Here is a 16,294-nt window from a genome sequence, read left to right on the forward strand (position 1 = left end):
CGTTTTACTGTGGATAGAGATACTTTTGTACCTGTTTCCTCCAGCATCTTGACAAGGTCCTTTGCTGCTGTTCTGGGAATGATTTGCACTTTTCACACCAAAGGACATTCATCTCTAGGAGAGAGAACTCATCGCCTTCCTGAGCTGTATGACGGCTGCGTGGTCCCATGGTGTTTATACTTGCCTACTATTGTTTGTACAGATGAATGTGGTACCTTCAGGCATTTGGAAATTGCTCACAAGGATGAACCAGACTTGTGGAGGTCTACAATTTCTTTTCTGAGGTCTTGGCCGATTTCTTTTGATTTCCCCATGATGTCAAGCAAGGAGGCACCGAGTTTGAAGGTATGCCTTGAAATACATCCACAGGTACACCTCCAATTGACTCAAATGATCAGAATCTTCTAAAGACATATCTTTTTCTGGAATTTTCCAAGCTTTTTAAAGGCACAGTCAACTTAGTGTATGTAAACTTCTGACCCACTGGAATTGTGATGCATTGAATGATAAGTGAAATAATCTGTCTGTAAACAATTGTTGGAAAAATGACTTGTGTCATGCACAAAGTAAATGTCCTAACTGACTTTCCAAAACTATAGTTTTGTGTGGAGTGGTTGAAAAACAAGTTTTAATGACTCCAACCTAAGTGTATGTAAACTTCTGACTTCAACTGTACATATACACACACAATTTTATTTATAATGCATGTGTGTGTGTGTGTGTGTGTGTGTGTGTGTGTGTGTGTGTCTTTTTTTTAAAAGCATATGTTCCATGGTTCAGGAAGCCTGAGCTAGAGCACATACTGCTGAGCCAAACTGGATCTGTGTTAATGCAGATTGAATGTGTTTCTCAGACTAATGTTAGATATGATAATCTGACTATAATAGAATGGCTTAACACTCAAATGATGAATATGATAAAGCAGAACAGTGGTTAGAATAATGGCTTATATTAAGGGCAGAACACAGAGTAACACATGCTCCGTCTGTGGTCTAGGTGAGATTCTCCGCCACAATGCCCCCGTACCGGATGTTTGCCATTACCAGTATTAATGGGGCAAGCTGCTTAACGGTGATATAGTGGACAGAGGTCACACCCTGGACCTGCGGTTTATTTCATCATAATGATAATTGTCTGTGTGCATGTATGCGCATATGTCCAGTGTGTGTGTCCACTACCTTGGGATGCAGACATCATACAGTGAGATTTGATTTCAGAAAGATAGATGAAGATCTATATATCTGCAGGAGTGCCCATGAGGTCTGGGGAGTTGATGATCCACTGTGGAGTCTAAAGCAGACTGCTGGATCTATAATATAACTATCACACCAGGTAGGTGTGGTTCTACTTGACCCACACAAGGAGACAAAGGTAAGCTGGTATCAATGTTCTGTCCTTATAAGCTGTATAGCAGGCTGGTTCTATACTCAATACACATCTATTGTCCCCAATCTCCCCATGGAGAAATATTAACCATACTTTAACATTTAAACAGGAGGCCAAATATGAGGAGGAGAAGAGAGGGGGAGGAGTAGAGAAGGGGAGGAGGAGCAAAGGGAAGGAGAGGAGTTGCCTGATGATTCTCACTGAATTTAATAAAAAACAAAGTAGTGAGAAGTAGGCATTGTGGTCTGAAGCTAAAAGAAAGGAAATTCACGAGCACAATGCGCTACTTTACCCAACCAAGGTTTTCCAGCAGACTGCTTTGACCCACTACAGTAGCTATGTTGGTCTATTGCACTTACAACAGTGTAGGCAGGATGCTTATGATTCAAACCTTCACAAAAACAGCCTAATTCAGTCTTTGAGGAGGCTCTCCCACAATGAGATTTGTACCGCATACAAGGTAATGTGTTGCATTTCTGTATGGACCTCGCTTTGTGCACGGGGGCACTGTCATGCTGAAAACGGGAAAGAGCCTTGCCCAAACCATTGCCAAAGTTGGAAGCACAGAATCGTCTAGAATGTCATTGTATGTTGTGGTGTTAACATTTCCCTTCACTGGAACGAAGGGGCCTAGCCCGAACCATGAAAAACAGTTCCAGACCATGATTCCTCCTCCACCAAGCTTAACAGTTAGCACTATGCATTGTGGCAGGTAGCGTTCTCCTGGCATCCGCCAAACCCAGATTAGTCCGTCACACTGCCAGATGGTGAAGTATGATTCATAATTCCAGCGGTCCCGTTCTTTGAGCTTGTGTTGCCTACCACTTCGTGGCTGAGCCGTTGTTGCTTCTAGACATTTTCATTTCAAAATAACAGTACTTACAGTTAATCAGGGCAGCACTAGCAGGGCAGAAATTTGACGAACTGACTTGTTGGAAAGGTGTCATCCTTTGAAGGTGCCATGTTGAAAGTCACTGAGCTCTTCAGTAAGACAATATTTGTCTATGGAGATTGCATGGCTGTGTGCTCGATTTTCTACACCTGTCAGCAACGGGTGTGGCTGAAATAGCCAAATCCACTAACTTGAAGGGGTGTCCACATACCTTTGTATATAAAGTTTACGTCAACTTGACACTATTGAAATGGACAGTCTGGTGACGACAGTTACAAAATGTGTTTGTTCATTTACTCTGTTTATTTCACTTGCTTGTCTGTCTAAAACAGTTGTGTTGGAAACAAGTTACAAGTTAGCAAGCATGGATGGCATTGTCTTTTGACTGCACACAGGTCGCGCAAGCAATTAACATAGTGATGTTTTATCTGGGTGCTTCGTGTTTAACCCACAGCCCTGCTACTTTTTACTGGGTGGATGGCGACTTCAGGAACACATTAAAAAGTAACTTGACACTGTACTGATCAGTCAGTGTAAAGTTAGATTATAATGACAAGAAAATGTTATTGACAGAGGAAGGAGTGTACTGAATTCTCACATAAATTAAGGGATATAATTTGCTCTGGGTTTTCCAACAGCAACACGTCTGATCTGGTGTATTATACATTAGCAGCGTTGCAGTTTTTCTAATGTTCCTAAAGTTTGGTGTTTCTAAATGGCTCTGATAGCTGCCAAGGACGTCCGCTAGTTTATTTGTTTGTGCCCGGATTACGCAGAAGTGTCCAGGTCAGCAGTTAACACATTACTTCAGCCATATGAAAAACCTTCCATAGTAAAATCCAGCTACCTTTTGCTTCTCACCCTACTGGTGCTACTATTGAGTAGCAACCGAGTTGCACCCGGTTTTAGAACTTGGCTGAAAAGATTTGAGCATTGTCAGAAATGCTACATAAAAAAGGTAGCACATCATTGGTTTGTATTGGGCAGAAATGTGCACGTGAGAGCCGTACATCGTGATTTTTTTAAACATGTTTATTTTTATTTTTAACTGTTGCACCTACAAACTTAAATCCAAATCTAAAGGTCACTTTATGGATGCTGTAGCCTTGTTAAAAATCCGACGTTTAGAATTTGAGCGAAACTATTTGACGACCCTAATGCTAGCGACCCTTTAAAAAAAAGTTCTCGGTAACGGTTGGACAGATCATTACGAGGCGGGGAGTGTGTTGCATACCTCCAATTAAGTTAATTTGTGAATTTTCAGCGACATGTGTGTCATTGGCTTAGATATGACGGTAGGAAAAATTGAATTCAACACGGAGCTTCAACCGGCACGAATATAACTAATCTCTCTCTACATACATTCAGTCAGTCTGCCCTCGTAGAAGTCCTTTGTACTTAATAAATCATCAGTAATTGGACCAATCAGAGTATCAAAACCAATAACTATTTCCTAAACGCTGCTTTACTCACCTGTTCAGGCTCTGGCCCAACCCATCGGTTTCTGGGACCAATCAGAACGGTTTGAATGTGTTCACATTCGAAAAATCTTCGGGGAGGAGATCAAATCCAGCCTCACAGTGGAAAAGAAACATTAGCGGGCCTGGTGTTTGGCAGGAGCAATGTGGATGAGTACCCACTCAATTAAAAACACAAAACACCCATCACACACCCAAAAGCTTAAACACAAAACTATAAGATTATAAATAGATCAGATGTCCCAAATATGTCCTCTTCTGTGTGTATGTGTGTGTGTGGGTAAGTTGAACTGGGCAGATGTTTACTCTAATTAAATCATTATCCAGTAATATGGTGACATCACATTAACAAGGTTGTTTTTAATGACTGTGTGGACAAAAACACAAACAGCTGGAGGAACACACTCAAAGACAGGACCAACCCTGAGGAAAGAGAGAGGACAGGACCAACCCTGAGGAAAGAGAGAGGACAGGACCAACCCTGAGGAAAGAGAGAGGACAGGACCAACCCTGAGGAAAGAGAGAGGACAGGACCAACCCTGAGGAAAGAGAGAGGACAGGACCAACCCTGAGGAAAGAGAGAGGACAGGACCAACCCTGAGGAAAGAGAGAGGACAGGACCAACCCTGAGGAAAGAGAGAGGACAGGACAACCCTGAGGAAAGAGAGAGGACAGGACAACCCTGAGGAAAGAGAGAGGACAGGACAAACCTGAGGAAAGAGAGAGGACAGGACAAACCTGAGGAAAGAGAGAGGACAGGACAAACCTGAGGAAAGAGAGAGGACAGGACAACCTGAGGAAAGAGAGAGGACAGGACAAACCTGAGGAAAGAGAGAGGACAGGACAACCTGAGGAAAGAGAGAGGACAGGACAAACCTGAGGAAAGAGAGAGGACAGGACAAACCTGAGGAAAGAGAGAGGACAGGACAAACCTGAGGAAAGAGAGAGGACAGGACAAACCTGAGGAAAGAGAGAGGACAGGACAAACCTGAGGAAAGAGAGAGGACAGGACAAACCTGAGGAAAGAGAGAGGACAGGACAAACCTGAGGAAAGAGAGAGGACAGGACAAACCTGAGGAAAGAGAGAGGACAGGACAAACCTGAGGAAAGAGAGAGGACAGGACAAACCTGAGGAAAGAGAGAGGACAGGACAACCTGAGGAAAGAGAGAGGACAGGACAACCTGAGGAAAGAGAGAGGACAGGACAACCCTGAGGAAAGAGAGAGGACAGGACAACCTGAGGAAAGAGAGAGGACAGGACAACCCTGAGGAAAGAGAGAGGACAGGACAACCCTGAGGAAAGAGAGAGGACAGGACAACCCTGAGGAAAGAGAGAGGACAGGACAACCCTGAGGAAAGAGAGAGGACAGGACAACCCTGAGGAAAGAGAGAGGACAGGACAAACCTGAGGAAAGAGAGAGGACAGGAGAAAAAGGAAAGGGGCGAGAGAAGGAGGGAGTTGTGAGTCATGTTTACTGTTATTTATTTATTTTTTATATCTACTTCACTTGCTTTGGCAATGTAAACATGCTTTTCCCATGCCAATAAAGCCCTTGAATAGAATCTAGTTGAAAACAAGGAGGGTTGGAAGACAAATGGACAGAGATAGGAAGAGGAGGAAGGGACAGAGGGCACAGGAGTAAGGTAGGAGGGAGGCAGCAGTAGGGGAGGGGCATGGCGTGTCTTTGTGCGAATAATAATCTGCTCTAATCCAGAGCGTGTTAACCATCTGAGCAGTCAAAGCAGATTATCCCTCTAACAATGGCCTGACCTCATCTGCTAAATGACTCCACTAGAAATCATATGCTGTCACACACACACTTTTACTATCTATATGCAGAACCGTTCACAAAACGAATCGCAGGACAATGTCCAGTCACACCTCTGCCCTAGGAGAGGAGCTGGTGTGTGTTCCCATGAGTAACGGATAAATAAAAAATACAATATTTATAACTGAAGATCCTCTGACCCCGGGAGATAGAGTAACCCATCACCAAATTATACTCACCCCCCCACAAAACACACAAACGGCCCATAATCCCCTAATCCAGATCAGATTAAGAACACCTTAAAGATGTGATTTCAATTGGAGATTATGGTGAAATGATGATTGAGAAACAGAGGGTATTGGGGGGGGTGGGGGGTGTCTGCAGTTTGATTCTCCCTGAAGTGTACACTCCATTCATTGTCCCTCCATGAGGAGGCATGAGTGTCCACTTCCAGAAAAATAAGTGAAAATTGGAACGCACATAAATAGGGTAAGGCATACACACTACCCAGAGACTGTGGCCACTGGTCCTTGGCAGGTATTTTATTTCATATATAGACGCTTTCTGTAATCAAATGTGAGTGCAACCAAACAGCAAAAACAAAACATTACCGATGTAGTCCGAACCAGGAACACAGGGTAAACACTGGGGACTCTACCTGGGTTAAAAGGTACATGCCACAGCCTGACTTCGTCATACAGTGAGGGCAGCACTCTGCTTTAAAGAAAACAGCAACAGATTATTAAGTGTCAGTTTTGGCAGATTTGAATTGTGTAACCAGGAAGTTGCCCTGCAGTGTATGGTTATGTCACATTGCGGGGTGCACCTTTAAAACTAGAAGCCTGGGGGCCAACTGAGTCTACCAGAGGGTATGTCGTCACAAAGCAGGATCAAATGTTTAGGTAAAGTTCCTAAATATTCTCAAAATCCATATTTCCTAGTTTAAAAAAAGCGACATTTGAATTAAACTTCAGCTTTTGTAATAATTTGTCAAATAAAACGGCTACGTGTGACTGTTGATCAAAGTGACTAGGTTAACCATTGATCCTGCTTCGATCAGGGGGCAGGGCTGGGAGGTGGTGAGAGAGCGGGATCTAGGAGAGGTCTGATTTAGACACAGAAGGTCCAACAGTGACACCCTAAGCCCTACTCCCTCCCTCCCTCAGTCCAGCCAGTGACATCACACAGGATGAGATCTTCACACAAAACCCACCCCCTCAGAATCCACCATTGTGAGCCCATTCCCACCCGAGAGAAGAGAGACTTAAAGTCCTCTGCTGAATCCCAAACCAGTCCCTTGCGTCTACCAACTCACTGAGGTCCCTCCATTGTCACACTTGCTGACAAAACAGAGGCTGATTTTCAGCACAACGAAGTGATCAATGAACCCCAACTTTGGGACACACATGACTTGCATGATGCAATTCACGTTCATAAATTACATGTGCATGAAATCCTAATTGAGAAATGTCCCATTGTTTCAATATATAGTGTAAATCGTAGTAAATTGAACATTTCATTTGGAAGGAATTATAATACATTACGTCAGAACAACAAATGTGTGTGACAAATTGTGAAAATGCGTGCCTAATAATGAAATGACACAAACTCCAAAACATGTCGCGTTGGATGTCGGTACTAGTTTTCTGTGAAGTATCAAGGTGTAACAGAGGGTCGAATTAGCCCCTAATCACACAATATTTTCACTCCCTCAGCTTTGGGAAACGTGTGCACATGGCTGGCACGAACGTGCAAATCTAGGGCCGAGGGGGAAGGAACTGGTTTGGGATTCAGCACTCCACTTTCTCCTCCTTCCTTTATCTGACAGCAAACAAGAGGAAAAAAACATCACAAATCTCCATCCATCAGCAGGAGCCAATCAGAGGCAGTCAGGTGGGATCAGTTTTAACCAATAACTGTCCAGTAGTGGTGGAGTTTTGCAGAGGGGGTCGTGAGGGGTTGGATAACCATCAATATGTAGCACGTGGACCTTCCTCTGAGTGTGTGTGTGTGTGTGTGTGTGTGTGTGTGTGTGTGTGTGTGTGTGTGTAGGTGGTACATGCATGTGCAGGGTGTGGTGTGTAAGGTTGAAGGATGTGTGTGTGTGTGTTCGGGTCCAAGACAAGAGCCAGATTGAACCAGTCTGGTTCCTGGTCCCCCAACTCAAAGCTTTCTTTCACACACACAAACAAATACACCTCAGGTCCTCATGTCCGTGTGTAGTCGGGTGATCAATGTCAACAACATCAAAAAAATAAAATAAAACACCAGAAAACCTGGAAGGTAAAAATCATCTTCTACCATCCTGACGTTTCATCAGTCCTTAAAAGCGCAACACCTCCAAAAACACACTCCTCCCAGGTAACAGCAGAGCGTGTGTGTGTGGGTTCGTCCTCACACACATGCACGTCGTCCACTGGGCGTGTGGAGGAGGCAACTCCCCCTCTAGGTGGCTAGACCAATCACAGGAGGAGACCGGGGGTCGCCATTACCACGACTACCAGTGGTCCTCCAGATCACACTGAGAGAAAGAGAGAGGACAGAGAGAAGGTGTTTATTGGGTGGCATAGGAAATACAATATAAATCTGATGTTATTTACGTACTGATGTTGAGAAGTGTGTGTGGATCCCAAGCTAAGAATGTGAGAGGTCGATATGTGGGATGAGTCCATCTTGGAATCTGACGGTGGCCTACTGAAAGGCCGGCTGTGTCAATTCTTATACTAGGCTACATCCCATTTAATAGGATTTGTGTCAGGAATATAACATTTGTACTGAGTATGCTAGGATGCCTATGTAATAGGAATTCACTGTACACTATTCAGCACGTGAAGAGCCATTTCAAACCCACAATGGAATGTTTACAGGGAAAAGGTGTTTCTATACCAGAACAGAAAGACTGTCAAACACCGACCAAATCTGACAGACAAGAGACAAACCAAATCAGATACAGATACAGATCTTAGTATGATTATTAAATCAAATCACTTATTTTATTTGTTCACAAATCGCTGTATGGAACAGATTCAGCACACCCCCATAGCCTTTTTACAAGTGAGAACCGGCAAAATGTCCTCAGTTCTCTCGATTTTAGTTGGTTTACTATTGTTGTGAGGACTTCTGGTACTCGGACGTATAGTAAAACGTGCACACACACAAACCATCATTTTGTGCTTTGTATTTATCTCAGAATATGGCACTTAGTATATGAGGACAACTCAGTATTTAGAACAATGATAGGGGACAAAGCTTTTGAAAAGCAAGTATTTCAAAAAAACATCTGTATTTTAAACTTTGTATTTTTCCTGAATTTTGAAGTAGAACAGGACCTTAAAGTACTGAAGTGGACACACACACACCTCAACACACATTCTAGCAAACACACACACTGGCACGCACAGACTCTCTCTCACGCATGGCCGACCGGACAGGCAGGCAAGACAGACACAGACAGGTGGTTTATGGGAACTTGTGCTTTTATAACGCCAGTCCAGTAGAGGAGAGAACTCCTCTCACTCAGTCGGGTAGAGGTCCATACATGATCGGCCCCTAGACTTAGACCACTCATCTTTCCATCTGTCCCCTTATGGTGTCTGAGAGTGTGGACGGGGGGAGGGGGCCTGGTTGGACAAACTTTTTCGGAGCCGCCGGAGGATCTGGTTGGTCGATGTCTGCCAGAGCTGCTGGAGGGGCCATGTCTTTGGTCCTCTCTGCGTCGGGGTGGGGGCGTTCTGGCGTCTCGACGACGGCGAGGTGGGGGAGAGAGAGGGGGAGTCAGGGAGGTCATCTGCAGTAAAGGAGGAGGATTCCTCACGTGTGGGCTGTATTTTCCCCAGGCGGACGGTAGACAGCGAGAGCTTTACTCCAGCACTGAGCGATACTGCCCCTGGTGGTGCAGGTGGAAATGACGCACACTTACGCACGCACACAAACGCTTCTCACACCATACAAGCCCTACCCCTGTGGCCAGCTACCCGTAGTGACATCATCTTTGTCCAGTGAGGAGAGGAGAAGCCACCAGTGCCTTCCAATCCCCCACTACGAGTCCCAATTCCCAAAACACAGACACAGTAAAGACAGTCTAGACTACGCCATATAGCTAGTTCCTGTTCCTAAGACGTCCTGGACTTTAGTGGGATTTTCTAAAAGGTTGGGACATGGCAGGAACATCAGGGAGCAGTTTTCATGTCATGTGAAACAACGTCTCGACTCTGGATCAAATACTCCATTTTGATCACGCTTGGTAATCGAAGGTCCTCGAAGCCCATTCACACCCCGGCCCAGAGGGTGGCGCTGTTGTGACTGGGCTGGAGTGGATCATTGTGGAAGTGGGAGGTCAGCGGTCAAAGGAGAGTTACTCACCGCTTCCTCTTCTCTGTGTGGGTTCAGCCTGCTGTACACCGCCTCGATCACACTGCGCCTGAATACACACAGAGATTATACATTATAGTTTGTGTGCATGAGTGAAGATTGATCTGAAAAGAAAATGGACAATGAAGTACATTTCTTCAGTGTGAGTGTGTGTTCATAGTATTTACTTGCTGGCCAGGCCTCCTCCAGGAGGTAGGTTGGGGATGTTCTCAGAGGCGATGTACCTCAGAACAGACACAAGGTCAGGAACCCCCTCTTCTCCACAGCCACCCAACAAGTCTATGGACAGACACAGGGTTAAAGTGGAAACAGAAAGATGGACGGCTGGGTACCTTTGAACAGATTCTACATGTTGAAACAGCGCAAACAGCCATTGCTCGTGGCTGGCTAAAACACACTGCAGCGACAGCTAGCGATAGGGCGGCTGGCTAAAACACTGCAGCGACAGCTAGCGATAGGTCAGCTGGCTAAAACACTGCAGCGACAGCTAGCGATAGGGCGGCTCGCTAAAACACGCGACAGCTAGCGATAGGGCGGCTGGCTAAAACACACTGCAGCAACAGCTAGCGATAGGGCGGCTCGCTATCCAACAAATACTGTACTCTGTCCATGATTACAATCTGTGATCCTTTATCCGCAGGTTTAATAACTAAACTCTGATTGGACCCCAACGATTTGCGATAGGGCGGCTGGCTAAAACACACTGCAGAGACAGCTGGCGATAGGGCGGCTCGCTAAAACACACTGCAGAGACAGCTAGCGATAGGGCGGCTGGCTAAAACACACTGCAGAGACAGCTAGCGATAGGGCGGCTGGCTAAAACAGACTGCAGAGACAGCTAGCGATAGGTCAGCTGGCTAAAACACACTGCAGCGACAGCTAGCGATAGGTCAGCTGGCTAAAACACTGCAGCGACAGCTAGCGATAGGGCGGCTCGCTAAAACACACTGCAGCGACAGCTAGCGATAGGGCGGCTGGCTAAAACACATTGCAGCGACAGCTAGCGATAGGGCGGCTCGCTATCCAACAAATACTGTACTCTGTCCATGATTACAATCTGTGATCCTTTATCCGCAGGTTTAATAACTAAACTCTGATTGGACCCCAACAATTTGCGATAGGGCGGCTGGCTAAAACACACTGCAGAGACAGCTGGCGATAGGGCGGCTCGCTAAAACACACTGCAGCGACAGGGCGGCCACTCTGCTTTTAGCTGTTCTTCGGTGCATTGTGTCCAAGCTCTCAGAGAGGATGTGCGTGGTCTCACCCTCTACACGAGTCTCCAGGTATTTGTCCAGTTCCTCCTCTTTCTTCAGCGCTTGTTCAGACACCTTGGGAGCTCCCGGTAAAGTCACCAACACCACACTCATGTTATCCCTACTGCCCTGGACACACACACAGAGACAGAGGGTTGGAACGTCAAATAAAATCTTATAGGTCACGTGCTGATCGTACTGTGAAACGCTTACTTACAAGCCCTTAACCAACCATGCAGAAAAGAAAAATAAGAATTTAGAAAATATTTACGAAGTAAAAAAGTAGGAATAAAATAACAAGGCTATATACAGGGGGTACTGAGTCAACGTGCGGGGGTACGTACTGGTTAGTCTAGCTAAATCAGGTAATATGTACAATCAAAGTCGGAAGTTTACATACACTTAGGTTAGAGTCATTACACCTTGTTTTTCAACCACTCCACACATTTCTTATTAACAAACTATAGTTTTGGAAAGTCTGTTAGGACATCTACACGTTTGAGATCTACGTGACACAAATAATTTTTCCAACAATTGTTTACAGACAGATTATTTCACTGCATCACAATTCCAGTGGGTCAGAAGATTACATACACTATGTTGACTGTGCCTTTACACAGATTGGAAAATTACAGAAAATGTCATGGCTTTAGAAGCTTCTGATTGGCTCAAATGATGTCAATTAGCCTATTGGAGGTGTACCTGTGGATGCATTTCAAGACCTACTTTCAAACTCAGTGGTTCTTTGCTTGACATCATTGGGAAAATCAAAAGATATCAGCCAAGACCTCATTGTAGACCTCCACAAGTCTGGTTCATCCTTGGGAGCAATTTCCAAACGCCTGATGGTGCCAAGTTCATCTGTACAAACTACAGTAAGCAAGTATAAACACCAAGGGACCACGCAGCCATCATAGCGCTCAGGAAGGAGACGCTTTCTGTCTCCTACAGATGAACGTACTTGTGTGAAAAGTGCAAATCAATCCCAGAACAACAGCAAAGGACCTTGTGAAGATGCTGGAGGAAACAGGTACAAAGGGATCTATATCCACAGTAAAACAAGTCCTATACCGACATAACCTGAAAGGCCGCTCAGCAAGGAAGAAGCCACTTCTCCAAAACCACCATAAAAAGCCGGACCACGGTTTGCAACTGCACATGGGGACAAAGATTGTACTTTTTGGAGAAATGTCCTCTGGTCAGATGAAACAAAAAATATAGCTTTTTGGCCATAATGACCATCGTTATGTTTGGAGGAAAAAGGGGGAGGCTTGCAAGCCGAAGAACACCATCCCAAATGTGAAGCACAGGGGTGGCAGCATCATGTTGTGGGGGTGCTTTGCTGCAGAAGGGACTGGTGCACTTCACAAAATAGATGGCATCATGAGGCAGGAAACTTGTGTGGATATATTGAAGCAACATCTCAAGTCATTAGTCAGCAAGTTGAAGCTTGGTCGCAAATGGGTCTTCCAAATGGACAATGACCCCAAGCATACTTCCAAAGTTGTGGCAAAATGGCTTCAGGACAACTAAGTCAAGGTATTGGAGTGGCCATCACAAAGCCCTGACCTCAATCCTATAGAACATTTGTGGGCAGGACTGAAAAAGTGTGTGTGAGCAAGGAGGCATACAAACCTGACTCCGTTACACCAGCTCTGTCAGGAGGAATGGGCCAAAATTCACCCAACCTATTGTGGGAAGCTTGTGGAAGGCTACCCGAAACGATTGACCCAAGTGGAAAAACAAATACAGCAATGCTACCAAATGTGTGTAAACTTCTGACCCACTGGGAATGTTATGAAAGAAATAAAAGCTGAAATAAATCTACTGTTATTCTATAATTATTTCACAACTTTCACAAGTTGTGATCCTAACTGACCTAAGATAGTAATAATGTACTAGGGTTAAATGTCAGGAATTGTGAAAAACTGAGTTTAAATGTATTTGGCTAAGGTGTATGTAAACTTCCGACTTCAACTGTAGATGTAGGTAGAAGTGAATACGCATTGATAATAAACAGTAGCAGTAGCGCAAAAGAAACGAAGGTATTTGATTAACTGTTAAGAAGTCTTATGGCTTGGGGTAGAAGCTGTCAACTTCCTGGTGACTGGGGGGCAGTATTAAGTAGTTTGGATGAATAAGGTGCCCAGAGTAAACCTCCTGCGACTCAGCCATTAAAGCTAGAATATACATATAATTAGTATATTTCGATAGAAAACACTGAAGTTTCTAAATCTGTTTGAATGATGTCTGAGTATAACAGAAGTCATATGGCAAGCAAAAACCTGAAAAGAATCCAACCAGGAAGTGGGAAATCTGAGGTATGTAGTTTTTCAACTCAGCCCCTATTGAAGATAGTGGGATATTGGTCATGTTGCACTTCCTAAGGCTTCCAGTAGATGTCAACAGTCTTTAGAAACTTGTTTGAGGCTTCTACTGTAAAGGAGGGGCTCATAAGGGCTGTTTGAGTTAGTGGTCTGGCAGAGTGCCACAGGCTAGTGACGCGTGGTCATGAGAGTTAGCTCGCGTTCGATTGCTTTTCTACAGACAAAATAATTATCCGGTTGGAACATTATTGAAGATTTATGTTAAAAACATCCTAAAGATCGATTCTATACATCGTTTGACATGTTTCTACGGACTGTAATGGAACTTTTTGACATTGTCTGCTCCTAGTGAACGCGCTTCGTGATTTTGGATTTGGTTACAAAACAAGCATAACAAAAGTAGCTATTTGGACATTATCGAACAACTCAAACATTTATTATGGAACTGGGATTCCTGGGAGTGCATTCTGATGAAGATCAAAAGGTAAGTGAATATTTATCATGTTATTTCTGACTAATGTTGACTACACAACATGGCGGATATTTCTTTGGCTGGGTTGGACTCTGAGCGCCGTACTCAGATTATTGCATGGTTTGCTTTTTCGGTAAAGTTTTTATTTTTATTTGTTTTTAATCTGACACAGCGGTTGCATTAATGTCTTATGGCTGCAGGGGCACTATTGAGTAGCTTGGATGAAAGGTGCCCAGAGTAAACAGCCTGCTCCTCAGTCTCAGTTGCTAATATATGCATATTATAATTAGTAATGGATAGAAAATACTCAGAAGTATCTAAAACTGTGTGAATGATGTCTGTGAGTACAACATAACTCATATGGCAGGCAAAAACCTGAAGAAATCCAAACAGGAAGTGCGAAACCTGAGGTTGGTATATTTTCAATATGAATGCAGATTCACTTCCTAGGGCTTCCACTAGATGTCAGCTGTCTATAGAAACTTGAATGAGGTATCTACTGTGTTGTGGGACTGAATAAGAGGGGAATACTCCTCAAGACACAAAGGAATTCTCCGGTTGGAACTTTATTGAAGATTTATGATAAAAACATCCTAATGATTGATTCTGTACTTAGTTTGAAATGTTTCGACCTGTAATATAACTTTTTGAAGATTTTGTCAGAAGAAATGGTCGACCAGCACCAGCGTTTGGATAGGTGTACCAAGCGCGCTAACAAAGGTAGCTAATTGGACATAAATAACAGACATTATCGAACAAATCAAGCATTTATTGTGGACCTGGGATTCCATTCTGACGAAGATCATCAAAGGGAATATTTATCATGTAATTTCTGGTTAATGTTGACTCCAATGGCGATTATTTTTATTATATTTCTGTGCACCGTCTCAGATTGCATGGTTTGCTTTTTCCGAAAAAAAAAAATGAAATCTGACACAGCGGTTGCATTAACCTCTTGAAACTAGGGGGCACTATTTTAATTTTTGGAAAAATAACGTTCCCAAAGTAAACAACCTATTTCTCAGGACCAGATAATAGAATATGCATATCATTGACAGCTTAGGATAGAAAACACTCTAAAGTATCCAAACTGTAAAAATATTGTCTGTGAGTATAACTGATATTGCAGGCGAAATCCTGAGAAAAATCCAATCAGGAAGTGACTTATTTTGAAACCCCTGTGTTTCTATGCATCCCTATTGCCCATTAAAAGGGATATCAACCAGATTCTACAGCCTTTAGGTGTCTACAGGTGTCTACAGGTGTACAGCCTTTAGTTTCAGGCCTTTATTTTGAAGAATGAGCGTAAACGACTACATTGCGTCAGTGGCCAGCTGAGGGCTCTCAGAGTGATTCTTGCATAAAAGACAGAGGTAGTCATTTTTCATCTCACTCCTACTGAAAAGCCAATCGTCCCGGTTGATATATTATCGAATAGATAGTTGAAAAACACCTTGAGGATTGATTATAAAAAACATTTGCCATGTTTGTCGATATTATGGACATAATTTAGATTTTTTTTCACCGTTGTCGTGACCGCTATTTCCGGTGGATTTCTCAACATAACGTGACCAACAAAAGGAGGTATTTTGGGTATAAAAATAATCTTTATGGAACAAAAGGAACATTTGCTGTCTAACTGGGAGTCTCGTCAGTGAAAACATCCGAAGATCAAAGGTAAAAGGGTTCATTTGATTGCTTTTCCGATTTGTGACCAAGCTTCCTGCTGCTAGCTGGACATAATGCTATCGATAAGCGTTTGTGTAAGTTTATCGATAGCCTGTCTTGCTTTGGCTGTAAAGCATCATTTCAAAATCTGAGATGACAGGGTGATTAACAAAAGGCTAAGCTGTGTTTCACTATATTTCACTTGTGATTTCATGAATATGAATATTTTCAAATACTTTTTGACCGTTGCGCTATGCTATTTAGTGTAGTTGATGACAATTCTCCTGGATCCAGGATGGGTAGTTCCAAGAGGTTTTAACGGACTTGTCTAGTTAAATAAAGGTAAAGTAAATATTCCAGTCTATGCTAGCAAGACAGTCCTGTAGCTTAGCATCCGCGTCATCTGACCACTTTTGTATTGAGCGAGTCACTGGTATTTCCTGATTCAGTGTTTTGTTTGTAAGCAGGAGGATAGACTTACGGTCATTTGCCAAATGGAGGGCGAGGGAGAGCTTTGTATGCATCTCTGTGTGTGGAGTAAAGGTGGTCTACAGAATTTTTTATCCTGTAGTTGCACATGTTACATGCTGGCAGAAATTAGGTAAAACAGATTGAAGTTTTCCCGCATTAAAGTCCCCGGCCACAAGGAGCGCCGCCTCTGGATGAGCATTTTCT

At 43.7% G+C, this 16,294-nt stretch overlaps 1 protein-coding gene across 2 annotated transcripts in view; it reads right to left on the reverse strand.

Moving 5' to 3' along the window:
- Positions 1 to 6,040: 6,040 nt before the first annotated feature.
- LOC109865353 (protein phosphatase 1B) overlaps positions 6,041 to 16,294 on the reverse strand; it is a 29,039-nt gene continuing 18,785 nt past the window's right edge. For both annotated transcript variants that reach the window (XM_020453451.2, XM_020453453.2), the window contains exons 5-8: positions 11,164 to 11,281; positions 10,064 to 10,175; positions 9,888 to 9,945; positions 6,041 to 8,046 (exon numbers count right to left, since the gene is read on the reverse strand). In XM_020453451.2, coding sequence (XP_020309040.1) covers positions 8,023 to 8,046; positions 9,888 to 9,945; positions 10,064 to 10,175; positions 11,164 to 11,281 — 312 coding nt within the window. In that variant the 3' untranslated portion in view covers positions 6,041 to 8,022. The remainder of the gene's footprint in view (positions 8,047 to 9,887; positions 9,946 to 10,063; positions 10,176 to 11,163; positions 11,282 to 16,294) is intronic.

The sequence above is a fragment of the Oncorhynchus kisutch genome, linkage group LG20 (assembly GCF_002021735.2).
Source record: "Oncorhynchus kisutch isolate 150728-3 linkage group LG20, Okis_V2, whole genome shotgun sequence".
NCBI lineage: Eukaryota > Metazoa > Chordata > Actinopteri > Salmoniformes > Salmonidae > Oncorhynchus > Oncorhynchus kisutch.